The sequence below is a fragment of the Dryobates pubescens genome, chromosome 11, assembly GCF_014839835.1.
Source record: "Dryobates pubescens isolate bDryPub1 chromosome 11, bDryPub1.pri, whole genome shotgun sequence".
NCBI lineage: Eukaryota > Metazoa > Chordata > Aves > Piciformes > Picidae > Dryobates > Dryobates pubescens.
The window spans coordinates 1,449,427-1,466,597 of NC_071622.1; the positions used below are offsets into that span (position 1 = coordinate 1,449,427).

The window sequence follows — 17,171 nt, forward strand, 5'->3', positions numbered from 1 at the left end:
GGGCAGGGAGGTGGGCAGGCAGGTGGGGGTGCTGAGGAATAGTGCTGGCTGGCCAGGCCCAGCCCAGCCCCTCTGGCTCCTGGGGTGCAGGGGGGCAGACCTGCTGGAGTAGCAGACCCAGCGTGGAGCGCAGGGCTGTGGCTCTCCCTGCAGCTGGGAGCTGGACTGTGCTGCTCTGAGCACACTGCAGTGAGGGAAGCCTGATGCTGAGCAGGGGCTGGGGCAGCAGTGCCTCTGGGCAGGACCCCAGCACCTCGCCTCTGGAGGTGGTCTAACAGGGGGAAAAGAAAATCAAACCAACAAAACCCCCAACCAAGCCATAGTTTTGGGCAGTGCATAAGTGGCAAGGAGAGCCTGTGTGCCCCCCGTGCCAGCCAGCTGCTGGTGCCTCCCCCCCACCTCCGGCAGCAGGCAGCGCGTGCTGCGTGGGTCCTCCAGGGCTGCTCCTGGCAAGGGGCCAGCTGAGCTCTACAATTCTAGGGCAGGATGTGGCCACTGGGTTGGGTCAGGCACAGGACCAGGTGATGTGGGGTCTGCCCTTGCTGTGCAGCTGTGCCAGGAGCCCCAGCAACCTGCCGGGGAAGGGGCTCAGTCTGGCAGCAGGACCTGCTCCGCGCTGGCTGCCACAGGAGCTACTGCAGGGACTTGACAATAGCCCTGAGGGCGTGGGGAGTCTCTGGGACGGAGGGAGATGCACTGTAGAAGGTGTTGGTGTGGTTCCTGCGCTGCTCTCGGAGGTATGGAGGGACAGAAGAGCTTTTGATGTGGAGGATCCTGGTGTCCATCACTTCGCAGTCGATCTGCATCATCACCTCGTAGTCCTGCCCGTTGATCACGTTCTCTGTGAGGGCAGAACACAGAATGAACCAGGCTGGGAGAGACCTTCGAGGGCATCCAGTCCAACCTCTCACCCAGCACCACCTGATCAACCCAACCATGGCACCAAGTGCCTCAGCCAGGCTCTTCCTAAACACCTCCAGGGATGGGGACTCCACCACCTCCTGGGCAGCACATCCTAGTGGCCAATCTCTCTTGCTGGGAAGAATTTCTTCCTAACACCCAGCCTGAACCTGCCCTGGCACAGCTTGAGACTGTGTCCTCTTGTTCTGGTGCTGCTTGCCTGGAAGAAGAGATCAGCCCCTACCTGGCTACAACCTCCCTTCAGGGAGTTGGAGAGAGCAAGAAGGTCTCCCCTGAGCCTCCTCTTCTGCAGGCTAAGCAACCCCAGCTCCCTCAGCCTCTCCTCCCAGGGCTGTGCTCCAGACCCCTCCCCAGCCTTGTTGCCCTTCTCTGGACACCTTCCAGCAGCTCAACCTCTTTCCTAACCTGAGGAGCCCAGAACTGGACACAGGACTCAAGGTGTGGCCTAAGCAGTGCTGAGCACAGGGCACAATGACTTCCCTGCTCCTGCTGGCCACACTGCTCCTGCTGCAGGCCAGGATGCCCTTGGCCTTCTTGGCCACCTGGGCACACTGCTGGCTCCTGTTCATGTTAACCCAAGAGTTAAAGCTAGTGACCCAACAGCACCACCAGCAGAACTTTCTGGCTCTTCTTAGAATTGATTGTCTGGAGCAGGAGCTGTGAGGGAGGACTCCCTTCCTTTGTTGCAGCTGCACACATGGAGCTCCATCCCACACAGTGCAGTCCCAGCCTGCTTGTGATACCTCCAAGGGCCCAGGCCAGGCTTAGCATCTGCAGTCACACCTAGAAATTAATGTCTTTTCCATTCCCCTTCTTCATCTGCACATAATGACCCTGATGGAGTTTGCCTTGTGCAACCTTCATTACTGAACTGCTGCTCCTGAGCCACTCAAGCAGAGGGGTGACTGAAGACTGGGGGTCACTGAAGCAAGCTGGGTGCCCCACTTCCTGCCTGTTTGGCTGAGGGTAACCCTCCTGGCATGGAGGAGCTGGAGACCACCAGATTGTTAACAAAATCAAGTTAAAAGGAGATCTCTCCAAGGGATTCACTGAGCCTCATTACCATCCTGATCTGGCTGCTGTTCTTGCATGGTGCTGTGGTGGCACCAGACAAGGCCTCCAGACACCACAGTCACAGAATCAACCAGGTTAGAAGAGACCTCAGAGATCACCGAGTCCAACCAATCAGCCAACCCTAACTAAGCAACCAGCCCATGGCACTGAGGCACTCCAGGCTGCTCTTGAACACCTCCAGGGATGGGGACTCCACCACCTCCCTGGGCAGCACACCCCCAGGGCCAATCTCTCTTGCTGGGAAGAATTTCTTCCTCACCTCCAGCATAAACCTCCCCTGGCACAGCTTGAGACTGTGTCCTCTTGTTCTGGTGCTGGGGGCCTGGGACAAGAGACCAACCCCCACCTGGCTACAGCCTCCCTTCAGGTAGTTGTAGAGAGCAAGAAGGTCTCCCCTGAGCCTCCTCTTCTGCAGGCTAAGCAACCCCAGCTCCCTCAGCCTCTCCTCCCAGGGCTGTGCTCCAGACCCCTCCCCAGCCTCGCTGCCCTCCTCTCATCATCTCAGCATCTCTCTTGCCCTGAGGAGCTCAGAACTGGCCACAGGGCTCAAGGCAGCACCTGGGCCCTGGGCGGGAGGGCTGCACCGCCCCGGCGCATCCTCAGGCCGGGCACGTCTGCTGCTGGGGAAGCTCCTGGGCCTTGCAGGCAGGGGCTGTGCACATGGCCAGCATCTGCTGCCCGGATTTGAAGGTGGGAGACTATTCCCTGCATAGACACCGTGTCCAGGAATGCAAGAGCAGAGATCAGGTTTCCAGACAGCAGCAGGCCTTGCCTTTGGAGTCAGCGGCGCTGACTGCCACGGGCAGGGCTCTGTGTGCTGAGGAGGATGGAGGATCATCTAATGGAAAGCTTATGGCTTGCAGGAATGCAATTCACATTACTAATTTTTACTGCTTTCCTGGATTAACTCTGACTCTGGACAACAGCTGACAACTGTGGCTGGACCCTCTGGTACCCCACACCACCTGCAGAAGCCATTAGATCAAGTATGTCTGGTAGAGTAATGCAGAGCAGCAGCAGACCCTTGCTGAAGGGGCCAGGAGCCTGCGAGGGAAATCAAAGCTTCCACCTGCAGAAATGGGAATGGAAAAGGCTCTGTGTGTGCCACTGAGCAACCAGCTCAGGGTGCTGCTGGTAAAGCCCTGCCCTAGCTCTGGCTGCTGTGTCCCCAGCCAGGAGCCTTCCTGAGAGCAGCCCCCCACCAGGACAGCCTTTCTCTCATCCTTTGCCTGCCACAGACTCCAGGACTGCATGGCAGAGAGGAAGCGGCTGGTGGTGCTGCCTGGGCCAGGGGGCTGCACAGGGCAGCTGGGGGGGACAAGGAGAATCTGCTGGAGGTGAGTGTGGCCTTTGGGCTGGGAAGAGCAAAGGGGAACACAGCAGCTCCTTGGTGACACAGCTGGAAATGCAGCTCTGCAGCTTTCACACTGCAGACAACTTGACAGGACCTCAGCTGGGTGAGAAAATGTGCTCCAAAGCCATGAGTGGGTGAGGTGGGATGGGATGGGATGGGATGGGATGGGATGGGATGGGATGGGATGGGATGGGATGGGATGGGATGGGATGGTGGCCAGGGCCAGGAAAGCCTCTCGGGGAGGCAGGCAGAGCTTCCCCTGTCTGCCCGCAGGCAGCCAGCACAGCAGCCTGGCCTTAGGCTCCCTGGCACTGCACTGCTCAGCACAGAGGGGAACAGCAAGCCCAGGGAGAAGCCCCTGCCAGGGAGAGAGCTGTGCTGGGTGGGTGGGAGCAGGGACCATGGGAATCAGAGCAGCCCCATCTTGGCCAGCTGGCATCGTGCCTCTGGCAGCACTGACACAGGCTCCCCCCTCACACAGCCAAGGGGACCACAAGTCAGTGAGCCACAGCTCTGCTGCCCTGTGCAGGAGGTGCTCTGAGGCCACCACGTTTGAGATAGCTGGGAGGAGTCATAGAACTGTCAGGGCCGGAGGGGACCTCAAGGCTCAGCCAGCTCCAATCCCCTGCCATGGCCAGGGACACCTCACACTGCAGCAGGTTGCTCACAGCCACCTCCAGCCTGGCTGCAAACACCTCCAGGCAGGAGGCTGCCACCACCTCCCTGGGCAACCTGTGCCAGGCTCTCACCACCCTCATGGGGAACAACTTCTTCCTCACAGCCAATCTCAATCTCCCCATTTCTAGTTTTGCTCCATCCCCCCCAGTCCTATCCCTCCCTGACACCCTCAAAAGTCCCTCCCCAGCTTTTCTGTAGCCCTCTGCAGCTCCTGGAAGGTAACAGTAAGGTCTCCTGGGAGCCTTCTCCTCTCCAGCCTGCACAACCCCAACTCCCTCAGTCTGTGCTCACAGCAGAGCAGCTCCAGCCCTCTGCTCCTCCCCGTGGCCCTTCTCTGGAGGGAATCCATCAGGCTCAGCAGCCTCTCAGGCCAGCAGGTATGGAGGGCACTCAGACACCCAGCTCAGGCCTTCACCAAGTGCCTGAATGCTGCCCTGGCTCTGTGAATTATGCCAGGAGGGACACTCAGGTTCAGGAAGGTGTCTGGTTCTCCCCTCTTTGGTGCTGTTGATGAAGAAGTGGTGCAGGGAGCTGCTGCAAGGCTCTTGTCTCACAGGGATGATGACAGCAGCAGGAAGGGCTCAGCTCCCACTACAGACATTTCCAGCAGCCTTTTTCATTGCCATGAGCACCAAACTGCCTTAGAAGGTGGTGGTGGTGGGGATTTTCTTTTCTGCAAAGACAGCAGCTGCTGCTGGGGGCTGCTGCTGGGGGCTGCTGCTGGGGGCTGCTGCTGGGGGCTGCTGCTGGGGGCCCGGCCCAGCTGCACTGAGCGCAGCAGGCTGAAGCCATGGCAGCCCCGGGACGCAGGGCCCAGCCCGGCCCAAAGGGTGCAGAGGCTCTGCCTGAGTGCACATCATGCTCCCAGCACCACAGACAGGTGTGAGCTGCATGCAGCCAGCACAGCCAGTGCTTGGAGAAACCAGCTCAGTGTCAAGGGGAAGGGGCAGGCTCCATGCTGAGCTCCATGGTCTGGACGAGGCACAGACAGCACGCTCACAAAGCCTCCCGGGTGATGCTGAACTGGAGAGGGTTCAGCCACCTTGGGGCACTGGAGGAGGCTGCAGCTCTGATTGAAGAGAGAAGCTGGCCAAGATTCTTCAGGATGCATTTCAGCCAAGGCCAGAGTGCAGCACGATGCTCAGGAGAGTGGAAACCAGGAGTGCAGAAGGGGGCTGGGGAGAAGCCCTGCAGGAAAAGCTTGGGGACTGCAGAGGATCCCTGTGCAGGGCAGGCCAGCAGCCTGACAGGACCAGGAATGACCAGCTGCAGTCCAAGACAAGCAGACTGATCTTTCACCAAGCTCCTAAGGGTAATGAAATACAAGCCCTGGATGAAGCTACCTTGGGAGAGCAGAGGAGCTCTGTGACTGGCAGCCTTCAGGGACAGGCTGGATGACCACCCAGCAGACAAGACACTGCCCTGTGCTCAGCACTGCTCAGGCCACCCCTTGAGCCCTGTGTCCAGTTCTGGGCTCCTCAGTTTAAGAAGGACATTGAGAGACTTGAAGGTGTCCAGAGAAGGGCAATGAGGCTGGGGAGGGGTCTGGAGCACAGCCCTGGGAGGAGAGGCTGAGGGAGCTGGGGTTGCTTAGCCTGCAGAAGAGGAGGCTCAGGGGAGACCTCATTGCTCTCTCCAACTCCCTGAAGGGAGGTTGTAGCCAGGTGGGGGTTGGTCTCTTCTCCCAGGCATCCAGCACCAGAACAAGAGGACACAGTCTCAAGCTGTGCCAGAGGAGGTTCAGGCTGGAGGTGAGGAGAAAGTTCTTCCCAGCAAGAGAGATTGGCCATTGGGATGTGCTGCCCAGGGAGGTGGTGGAGTCCCCATCCCTGGAGGTGTTCAAGAGGGGATTGGATGTGGCACTTGGTGCCATGGTTTAGTTGTCAGGAGGTGTTAGGTATTAGGTGATAGGTTGGACTTGATGGTCTCTGAGGTCTTTTCCCAGCTGGTTGATGCTGTGATTCCAAGACCTGGGGTACCTGCCTCTTGCTTCACACAGGCCATGGGCACTCACAGGCTCTCCTGCTCCTCCTGGCCCTGCCTTTCTGTGAGCTGCAGGGGCCTGGCCATGACTGGAACCCAGGTCCAAAAAGAACCAACCTGTGCCAGCTGAGCTCTGATGGCTGCCCCCCTGCTCTCTGCTCATGACCAAGACAAAGCAGTGCAGCTTGGGAAAGGCCCTTTCAGAGACACCTGAGCTGAGCTTTGCCAGCTGCAGCCCCCACAGTTCAGATGAGAGCCGTGCCATGCTGCCTTGATGGCCAGTGTAAATCCAAAGGCTGTGCAGCTGGACAGGTTCAGCTGTGCCCTTCCTAATCCCTTGTCAGTAAGTGGGCAGCATCTGGAGCTGCAGGTTCTTCAGAGGGTGGTCTGACCTCCCCCAGAGAACAGGCCACCACTTTTCTCTGGTGATCCCCACCTCAGAGCTTTTAAAACCAGCCTGGGCAGGCTTTTTTCTCCTTCCCCTTCCAGCACTACAAAGACCTGGGAGACATCAGGGGAGCACAGGGTCCACAGGGGCTCTGCTGAGAACTGGGCTCCCCAGTGGTGGGGCTGATCTCAGCGTGCCAGGTGAGCCTGTCCTGCCCTGCCCTGCCTGAGCACACCCCCATGGTGCCTCTCAAGGAGGCAGGTGTGGGTGTCTGAGGCAGGGCTGGCAGCCCTGAGCTGCTGCCTGCTTGCTGGCAGCGCTGCCAAGGTGCCTGACGCAGGGCTGCTTCCATAGCCCGCAGGCAGCAGCAGCACTCAGTTATTATTTCCCAAGTTTATTGTGCTGAAGTACCTCTGAGTGGTGCTTTGTGGGATTACATAAGCCAAAGCACAGCAACAGATCTCCTGCAGAGGTGTCTGGGTTCATAAATAGCTTTACTGCTCCTCTTTGAAGTCCCAAGCATGCCACCTCTCCCACAGCACAGCCTGGGGCTCAGGAGCTGTCCTGCCCCGGCCAGAAGGCTGTGCTGCAGCTAATTATTTGTTAACAGGTTTAAAAGCTGTCCTTGAGAGGGTAAACTCCTTTAAACTGACAGCAAAGGCAACTGTGCCAAGAGGAGCTGCTCTCTGCCTGCACCTCCTCCACCAGGCTCCCTGGCTCCTGCAGGCTGAGCCAAGCTCCCAGCACAAGCTGGGCCTAGGCCATCACTGAATTGTTAGACTCCACAACCTCTCTGGGCAGCCTGCTCCAGGGCTCTGGGAGCCTCCCAGGGAAGAAGTTCCTCCTCATGCTGAGGTGGAAGCTCCTGGGCTGGAGTTTCCATGCACTGCCCCTTGTCCTGTGCAAGTGAGCAGAGCCTGTCCCCTCCCTCCTGATCCCCAGCCCTCAGCTATTTATAAACATTGATTAAATCTCCCATCTCATCTCCAGCAGGCAGCCCTGACTGTCCTACCCAGCACATCTGGACAGTGTTTCCATCTGAAGGGCTGGTGCACACTACCAAATAAGTATAGAACTGAAGCAGCCTTACTCTCACAGCTACACAGACTAAAAATACCCTGACTGCCACAAGCCAGCACAGCTCCCAGAGCAGCCACAGCCTGGCTTGCCAGGCAGCAGTGCTTGAAGCAAGGGAGGGAACTGCATTGTCACCCAAGGAACTTCTCTTCTTCCAAGTGGGTGGTGAGAGCCTGGCACAGGCTGCCCAGGGAGCTGGTGGCAGCCTCACCCCTGGAGGTGTTTGCAGCCAGGCTGGAGGTGGCTGTGAGCAACCTGCTGTGGTGTGAGGTGTCCCTGGCCATGGCAGGGGGTTGGAGCTGGCTGAGCCTTGAGGTCCCTTCCAGCCCTGACAGCTCTGGGATTCTATGACAGATGGGTTCAGAGGTCACTTAGATGGTGTTGGGTGAGAGGTTGGACTTCATGATCTTGAAGGTCTCTTCCAACCTGGTCCATTCCATTCCATTCCATTCCATCCCATCCCATCCCATCCCATCCCATCCCACTCCACTCCACTCCACCTCCACTCTTGCTGACAATCAAAGCACAAAGACACCTCCTGCACACCAGGGTCTGGTGCCAGCAGCTGATCTATGGAGAGCATGCAGCAGGCACTGAGCTTGAGCAGAGGAGCCAGAAGCACCTTCCCAGCAGGACCAGGAGGTGCCCTAAGGGCAGGGACCAGGAACCCTGTGCTGAGGCAGGCAGGAACCCTGTGCTGGCTGATCCTTGAGGTCCCTTCCACCCCTGACAACTCTGTGGCTCTATGAAGTAGGTTCCTGCTTGGAACTATTCCCAAACAAAGCAGCTGCAAAGGTTTCAGCTCCCTGGGCTTGCCTGCCCCCAGCCTCTGACACAGGTTAAGGGAGATCTTGGACATTTCAGTCCTCTGGCTCCCCTAGCAGCTCCCACCCAGCAAGCCAGGCTGCTGCCCCACGCACACAGCAACATGGGGCCCATGGGGCCCAGTCACAAGCACTGAATCCACGTTAACAAAGTCCCTGTGATGAGCCAGCAGCTGAGAGCAGGGAGACAAGCTCCCTCCCCATGCCTGAGCTGCTGGAGCACTGGTGCCAGGGGCTGTCCAAGGCAGGGGTGGTAAGCAGGAAAGCTGTAGGAAACAAGCTCTCTGTGGCCTCCTAGGTAAACAGTGCAGCCACAGGAGACACTGGCCTTGGCACAAGGTGCCCTCAGCTTACACCACTGAGATTGCTGGGGAAGGGCAGGATGTGTGGGCAGAGCTGGAGAGGGTCCAGAGGAGGGCCACGAGGATGAGCAGAGGGCTGGAGCACCTCTCCTGTGAGGACAGACTGAGGGACTTGGGGCTGTTCAGCATGGAGAAGAGAAGACCTTGGGAGACCTCACAGTGGCCTTCCAGTAGCTGAAGGGTGCTCTGGGAAGGCTAAGGAGGTGCTTTTGATAAGGGCCTGTGGTGACAGGACAGGGCCAAGGGTTTGAAACTAAGCAGGGTAGGTTTAGATCAGACATTAGGAAGAAGCTCTTTACTTAGGAAAGAATAGAACAGAATAGAATAGAATAGAACAGAACAGAACAGAGTAGCATAAACCAGGTTGGAAAAGACCTTCAAGATCAACAAGTCCAGTCTCTCACCCACCACCACCTACACAACTAACCCATGGCACCAAGCACCCTACCAAGTCTCCTGCTGAACACCTGCAGGGATGGTGACTCCTGAGAGTGCTGAGACTCTGGCACAGGCTGCCCAGAGAAGCTGTGCATGCCTTATCCCTGAAAGTGTCTCAGACCAGGCTGGAAGAGGCTTTGAGCAGCCTGGGCTGGTGAGAGGTGCCCCTGCCCATGGCAGCAGTGTGGCAGCTAGGTGACCTTCAAGGTCCCTCCCAGCTGAAGCCATTCTGTTGTACTCTGTGCCAGGTGGTGCTTTGCAGCATCTGCTCCAGGCTTGGAGGTCTCAGAGAGAGGGAGGGAAAGTTGGCTCTTCACAGGGACCATTTCCCACTTGATCTCCCACCTCCCCTCCCAACCTTCCTTCATGCTGCACAGTCCCTTGCCTCTAAGGCAAAGAGCATGAGCTGCAGAGCAGGGGCCCAGTGTGGAGCTCCTGTGATGGCCCTTGCTGGATGGGAGGGGGAGCCCATGACCATCTCAAGAAGAGACTCCAGAGCAGTGCTGGCCCTCCCTGGCACATCTCTCAGGGAGACTACTGCTTGGAGATGCTGAGCTGTTGTTGACAGCAGTGGCTGTGCAGGTGGGTGGCACTGTTAGGGCACCATAGCTGCAGGGTGGCTGTACTGGAAACCTGACCAGCTGTGGCACTGCTAATGACAGGAGGGAAAAAACACCAACCCAAAACCTCAGAAGAGGAAACAAAGAAGGGGCAAAGCAGTTCTGCTGCACAGAAAACTCCCTTGGGACTGAAGGAAAAAGGCTGGAGAAAGAGCAACTGTTAGGCAAAACCATCCCATGCCTGCCTGGGGGGCACAACAAACACCCCCCACAGCCTGCAGATCCAGACACAGCCACTGACAAGGAACTGGACACAGGAGGGTAGTCTGGAAAGGCATTCCAGCAAAGGCTTCTTTGAAGGACAAGGGCTGGAGGGCTTGTCCCAGGACAGCACAGAGAAACACAGAAGCAGAGCACTCTTGGGGGTGGGAAAAGGCCTCTAAGGTCATTGAGACTCCCCCTGAGTGCAGCAGGGAGCAGCTGGGAGGCATGGGCACAGTCCCTTCAGTCTCTGCCAGGGGCCCAGCATGCCACAGAAGGACCTGGAGCTGATGGAGAGGGTCCAGAGGAGGCCATGGAAATGCTCAGGGGGTTGGAGCAGCTCTGCTACAAGGCCAGGCTGAGGGGGCTGGGGGTGTTCAGCCTGGAGGAGAGAAGGCTCCAGGGAGACCTCATAGCAGCCTGGCAGGACCTGAAGGGGGCTCCAGGAAGGATGGAGAGAGACTGTTTGCAAAGGCCTGCAGGGAAAGGACCAGGGGCAATGGCTTCAAACTAGAGAAGGGCAGATTGAGATTGGATGTTAGGAGCAAGTTGTTCACTCTGAGGCTGGTGGAACCCTGGCACAGGCTGCCCAGGGAGGTGGCTGAGGTCCCTTCCCTGGAGATATTCAAGGTGAGGCTCAACAGGACCCTGGCAGCCTGATCTAGCTGGGGATGTCCCTGCTGGCTGCAGGGGGGATGGACTGGATGAGCTCTGGAGGTCCCTTCCAGCCCAGACCTCTCTGTGATTCATTCCATGACTCTGGATGCTGTCAGAGCTGGGAAACCTCTCTGGCCCCATGCTGCCTTTGGTTTCAAATGCCAGCAAGCTGGGCTGGCTGGTTCCTTTTCCAGCCTTGGTGCTCCCCAAGTATGGCTGCTCTGCACAGGCACCACAAGCCATGGTTCCTCAGGCTCTGCTATGACCCATCCCTCAGCCTGGGAAGCTGGCACTGCTCACTCCTGCTGCCTCCTCCTGCATCTTCTGTTGTCTCCTCTGCATCTGCAAACACCAATGACCAAAACTGTGTAGTACTGAAGCCAGGGGTTCAGCAGGGCTGGAAAGCCAGCTCAGGGTTTGTTTTCTGTTGCTTCTCTAATAAATGATCACAGGATTATGGAGGCTGGAACAGACCTCTGAGATCATCCAGTCCAGCCTATGACCAACCAGACCATGGCACTGAGGGCCACATCCAATCTTGCCTCCAGGGACAGCAACTCCACCACCTCCCTGAGCAGCCCATCCCAGTGTCTGATTGCCCTTCCCATGAGGGTGCTTATAGTGCTCCTCTTCCTCAGCTAAGCCAACAGCTCAGGGAGGGATGCACAGTGGCCTCACTGAGCAGTGAGAGCTTGGTTAGAACCTGCCAGTGTCTGTGGTGTGCTTTAGAGCCAGGCAGATTCACTCTTCGACCTCTTCCAAAGGGGCCAAAGAAAACTGCTCCCACAAAGCACTGGATAGGGTGGCAAAGCTTAAATGGAAAGGCTGTTCACAACTACACAGCACACAGCAAGGCATCTCAGACACACCAAAATCCCTAGGCTGGGCTCAACACAGCAGCTCACTAAGCCAAAGCTGCACACAAACCTCCCTTTAAACCAGGCTCTCAAAAGCAAGCCTTCATGCCCCCTCCCTCCCAAGCCTCTCTACCCTCCACACACACCCCTGGGACACAGCACAAATCCAGCTTGGCAACTCCAGCTCCCAGTCCCCTGCCAAGAGAGATAAGAGCCTGGGTGTCACACACACAGAATCACCAAGGTTGGAAGAGACCTCAAAGATCACCAAGTCCAAGCTGTCACCACAGACCCCATGACTAAACCATGGCACCAAGTGCCACATCCAGTCCCCTCTTGAACACCTCCAGGGGTGGGGACTCTGTATCCTTCCTGGGAGGAGAGAGGGAGGGAGAAGGAAAGGAAACTGATTTTGCAGCTGGTTTTACAGGGATGCAGGCATGGTGGGAATGAAGCACAAAGAGAATACAGAATTAACCAGGCTGGAACAGACCTCAGAGATCATCCAGGCCAACCTCTCACCCAACACCATCTAAGCAACTCAACCATGGCACCAAGTGCCTCAGCCAGGCTCTTCCTAAACACAAACAGGGATGGGGACTCCACCACCTCCCTGGGCAGCACTTCCCCAGGGCCAATCTCTCTTGCTGGGAAGAATTTCTTCCTCACCTCCAGCCCCAAGCTCCCCTGGCACAGCCTGAGACTGGATGTCTGCTCAGGAAGACTCTTTTGCCTTTTTGTCACATCATTTGACCTGCTGCCCAGAGCTTCACTCCCTCCCAAGATCTTCCAGCTTGCACCTGAGGTGTGGGCATGTCCCCAGACAGAGCTGTGTGGGAGGCTGCTGGGGACAGCCTTGCCATTGCAAAATGTGACCATCTGCTTCCACCTCTTCAGAGAGAGATTAATCCACAAGTGATCCTTGCCTCTTGTCTCACAACAGCTTCTGCTTTTCTATCAGTGTCTGAAGAGCTGCCCTTGGGCATGACAGTGCTCTGAAGAGACCCTGCTCATCCTCACACTGGCTGTCCCCCTGAGGCCTCCAGTGCAGCTCTGCACTAGGACTTCCCTCTCAGCAATGTGCCCTGGTGGCCAAGAGGCCAATGGGATCCTGGGGTGCATCCAGCAGAGCCAGGGAGGTTCTCCTCCCCTCCTACTCTGCCCTGATGAGGCCACACCTGGAATACTGCAACCACTTCTGGGCTCCTCAGTTCAGCAGGGACAGGGATCTGCTGGAGAGAGTCTAAGGGAGGCCACCAGGATGCTGAAGGGACTGCAGCACTGCCTGGGGAGGAGAGGCTGAGAGCCCTGGGGCTGTTCAGTCTGGAGAGGAGAAGGCTGAGCAGGGATCTGATCAATGCTTATCAATAGCTGAGGGTCAGGAGGGAGGGGACAGGCTCTGCTCACTTGCTCCCTGGGATAGGACAAGGGGCAGTGGATGGAAACTCCAGCACAGGAGGTTCCAGCTCAGCATGAGGAGGAACTTCTGCCCTGGGAGGGTCCCAGAGCCCTGGAGCAGGCTGCCCAGAGAGGTTGTGGAGTCTCCTGCTCTGGAGCCTTCCCAGCCCCATCTGGATGTGTTCTGTGTGACCTGTGCTGGGTTCTCTGCTCCTGCTCTGGCAGGGGCTTGGACTGGATGATCTCCTGAGGTCCTTTCCAAGCCCTGGCATCCTGTGAGCCTGTGCAGAAGCTGTGCTGCCTCTATTCCCAGCTTGTTGTATGTGGCAGGGCATGCCCAGCTCTCACAGGTTCAGCCAGCTTGTGCAAAAGTAAGCCCTGATTTTTTTACAGCTCTGGAGGTGGCTGAAAAGACTTTGCCTTATTTGTCACTAGGCAATCTCCAGACATTTATACAGCCTCAGTGGGTAACACCAGCACAGGAACTTCAACAGTGCTGGCTTCAGCACTCACTCCCCTTTTACACCTTGGTCCTCTGCAGAGATTCCCTGGCAAGCTGCCCCTGAGAAGTGCTTGTATTACTGTTGTATGCCCCAGGCATGCTGCTCCCCAATCTCTTTTTCTGGCCTGGCTTCTCATGCTTTGACATTTAGTCTGCCAGAAACTGTCCTCTCTCCCCCCCTGCTCCCTCCCTTGGCTGCAGTGTCCATTGTGTAAAGGGGAATTTCTTACCTCAGTGACTTGCCCTCAGTGTGTTACTTAGCCCACTGGGGGGGTTTCAGGGTCCTTTTGAAGACTTTTGCATTGAGCTTTTAATCAATCTTCCTAACATTTTACCTTGGTGGTTCTTCTTTTAGTGCTCTCCTCTCCTTATCCAGCCCCTGCCTTTGACCTGCAGCAGGTTACTTCAGCACTGCAGTCTGCAGGCACTCACTGACAACATCCATCCAACTGCTTGACTTCATTGCTCTCTCCTGTAAGAGGAGCATCACTTTTCCATGGCCATGGACCTCCTCTGTCACCCAAGACCATTTTGTACCCTAGTGTGAGTGTCTCACTGATTCAGGAGGGAGGTTTGGGGGGAGTCTGCATTCCCTTGCAGCTGAAATGTCTTTACAGGTTGGATGGCATCCAGAGCCTGAGCTGAATTTTCCACCTGTCTCCCTTGGATACATCAAATTACCTCATTTGTTTAGATACTCTGATCAGCTCTTGCTGGGAGAAGGGTATTTTTAACACCATCTCTGTGAAGCTTCTGTCTGTGTGGGGCAAGCAGCTTCCTCCACAGGAGCTTCTCTGATCCAGTGCCTTTGCTAATTAGAGAGCAGCCCAGCGGCCGGCAGCCCAGCGCCCATCCGGCTGCAGCGCGCTGAGAGAGCCAGCCAGCCACTGCAGACACCTCTGCCTCCTAGCTACAGGAGGTTGCAGCTCTGCCATGTGCCCTGCTCTGAGACAGCAGCCCCTTTCCTCAGCATGAGGGCAGCTCCACCTGGCAGCCATTTCCTCAGCAGCACTCACCCAGGAGGCACTGGTGCTGTGCCAGGGTCTCTCACACACAGACAAGCAGCCAGCTCGGAAGAGACCTCCAAGATCACCAATCCAACCACTCACCCAACCCTAACTGATCAACCAGCCCATGGCACTGAGTGCCTCACCCAGGCTGCTCTTAAACACCTCCAGGCATGCCATCCCCACCCCCTCCCTGGGCAGCCCATCCCAAAGGGCAGTCTCTCTGCCTGGGAAGGACTTAGAATCACAGAATCAATCAGGTTGGAAAAGGCCTCAGAGATCATCAAGTCCAAGCTCTCACCCAACACCATCTGATCAACTCAACCATGGCTCCAAGTGCCACATCCAAGCCTTTGTTGAACACCTCCAGGGATGGGGACTCCACCACCTCCCTGGGCAGCACATCCCAAGGGCCAATCTCTCTTGCTGGGAAGAACTTTCTCCTCACCTCCAGCCTAAACCTCCCCTGGCACAGCTTGAGACTGTGTCCTCTTGTTCTGGTGCTGGGTGCCTGGGAGAAGAGACCAACCCCCAGCTGGCTCCCTTCAGGGAGTTGGAGAGAGCAAGAAGGTCTCCCCTGAGCCTCCTCTTCTGCAGGCTAAGCAACCCCAGCTCCCTCAGCCTCTCCTCCCAGGGCTGTGCTCCAGACCCCTCCCCAGCTTTGTTGCCCTTCTCTGGACACCCTTCAAGTGTCCCAACTTCATTTTAAGATCAAGCCTAAACCTCCCCCTGTGCAGCTTGCCACAGCCTCTTCCCCTGGGGCTACCACAGAACAGGACAGGATGGAGTTAGGTGACCTAGAGTGAAGAGCTGGATGTCCAGGAATGTTCCCAAGGGTGCTCAGCACATCTTTTCCAAACACTTTTCCACAGTGACCCTGCCACAGAGGATCAAGGCCAGAGGACACCCAGGAAGCACACCAAGAAGCACCAGAGAGAGAAGGTGGGCTGTAGGAAGAGGGTGAGGAAGGCTGCAGTGGGGAGGGCAGACCTGGGGCTATTAGAAGGCGGCAAAGGCCTCCTGGCCCTGCTGGCAGCAGTCTCCTTGGAGCCTGCAATCCAAAGACTGGAACAGGCCCTCTGTGGCTGCTGAGCTCTGGCTGATCTCTAGCTGCACTCCAGTGATGCCCTCAAGGTAGGACTCCCAAATGTGAAGCTCTTCTGCTAAGTCTGTTGCAGGGTTTAGCATGTCTGCAGGGTGATCTCATGATGGATAATGATGTTTCAGATCACTGCAGAAATAAAGAGCTAGCAGAGCTGGCCCTGGCTATCCTAAACATAAAGCTGTGGTTGCCACCTCTAGTTTCACACTAAGAGGAATTATGTCATCTTGGCTTTACAGCCTCTGAACATGCATGAGGCCAGCTCAGCAGGGCTGGGGGCTAGAATTATGATGTGCTGCACAAACACCCTTCCACACAGCCCAGGTGCCAAGGGCAGCCTCACAGACTGGGGTGGACTTTCTCCTCTCTGCTGCTGCAGCACAGCTCTCAGCACAGCGCTCTCTGTGCTGGCAGAGCAAACCTACACAGCAGCCTCAGCACCCAGGGGTAACCAACATCTAGAAGAGAGCTGCAGTGAGACACATCCATCTTTAGTCCACAGAGTCACTGAGGCTGGAAAAGACCTCTGAGAGCATCAAGCTCAGCCCATGACCTACCACCACCACACCAGCTTGAACCACTGCCCCCAAGTGCCACATCCAAGCTTTTCTTCAAGACCTCCAGAGATGGTGACTCCACCACCTCCCTGGGCAGCACATTCCAACCCAAATCTGGTTCCTTCTGCAGCTCCATAGCAGTTTTCTTTTCTCCCTGGGCTTCTTTTCTAAATACAGAATACAGAATGAACCAGGTTGGAAAAGACCTCAGAGATCATCCAGTCCAACCTCTCACCCAACACCATCTGATCAACTCAACCATGGCTCCAAGTGCCACATCAAAGCCTTTCTTGAACACCTCCAGGGATGGGGACTCCACCACCTCCCTGGGCAGCACATCCCAATGGCTAACAACTCTGTCAGTGAAGAACTTTCTCCTCACCTCCAGCCTAAACTTCCCCTGGCACATCTTGAGACTGTGTCCTCTTGTTCTGGTGCTGGGTGCCTGGGAGAAGAGACCAACCCCCAGCTGGCTCCAACCTCCCTTCAGGGAGCTGGAGAGAGCAAGAAGGTCTCCCCTGAGCCTCCTCCTCTGCAGGCTAAGCAGCCCCAGCTCCCTCAGCCTCTCCTCCCAGGGCTGTGCCCCAGACCCCTCCCCAGCTTTCTTGCCCTTCTCTGGACACCTTCCAGCAGCTCAACCTCTTTCCTAACCTGAGGAGCCCAGAACTGGACACAGGACTCCAGGTGTGGCCTGAGCAGTGCTGAGCACAGGGCAGGATGACTTCCCTGCTCCTGCTGGCCACACTGCTCCTGATGCAGGCCAGGATGCCCTTGGCCTTCTTGGCCCCCTGGGCACACTGCTGAGGATTAGAATCCTCAGCTTCCTAATGGGAGTTACAAAAGGATGTGGAGAAAGTCTTTTCAGAGGCACAATAAACCTGAAGTGACCCCTACTTTGAGTAGAAGATTGAACAGGAGATTCCCAGAGGTCCATTCCAACCATTCCCTGTGATCCTATGACTTCAGGGAGCATCTAACAGCTGATGGCTCCAGGAGGAACTGGAAGTCTGCTCTGTTCTTGACAGCTCCAGGCCAGTCACAGCATTCCCTTCTGGTTCCTTCTGCCACTCCAAAGCAGTTTTCTTTTCTCCCTGCCTTTCTCTTCTCCTCTACTTTGTGGATTTTATTGAAGTTTGCCTTCGGTATGGAAGAAGCAATCTGCTGTAGTGAC

The 17,171-nt window shown here is 56.7% G+C and overlaps 1 protein-coding gene across 1 annotated transcript in view; it reads right to left on the minus strand.

Moving 5' to 3' along the window:
- Positions 1–391: 391 nt before the first annotated feature.
- The window catches only part of ATF6 (activating transcription factor 6), a 91,977-nt gene continuing 75,197 nt past the window's right edge, over positions 392–17,171 (minus strand). The window contains exon 16 of the mRNA XM_054165551.1: positions 392–841. Within this exon, the coding sequence (XP_054021526.1) occupies positions 633–841 (209 nt within the window). The 3' untranslated portion in view covers positions 392–632. The remainder of the gene's footprint in view (positions 842–17,171) is intronic.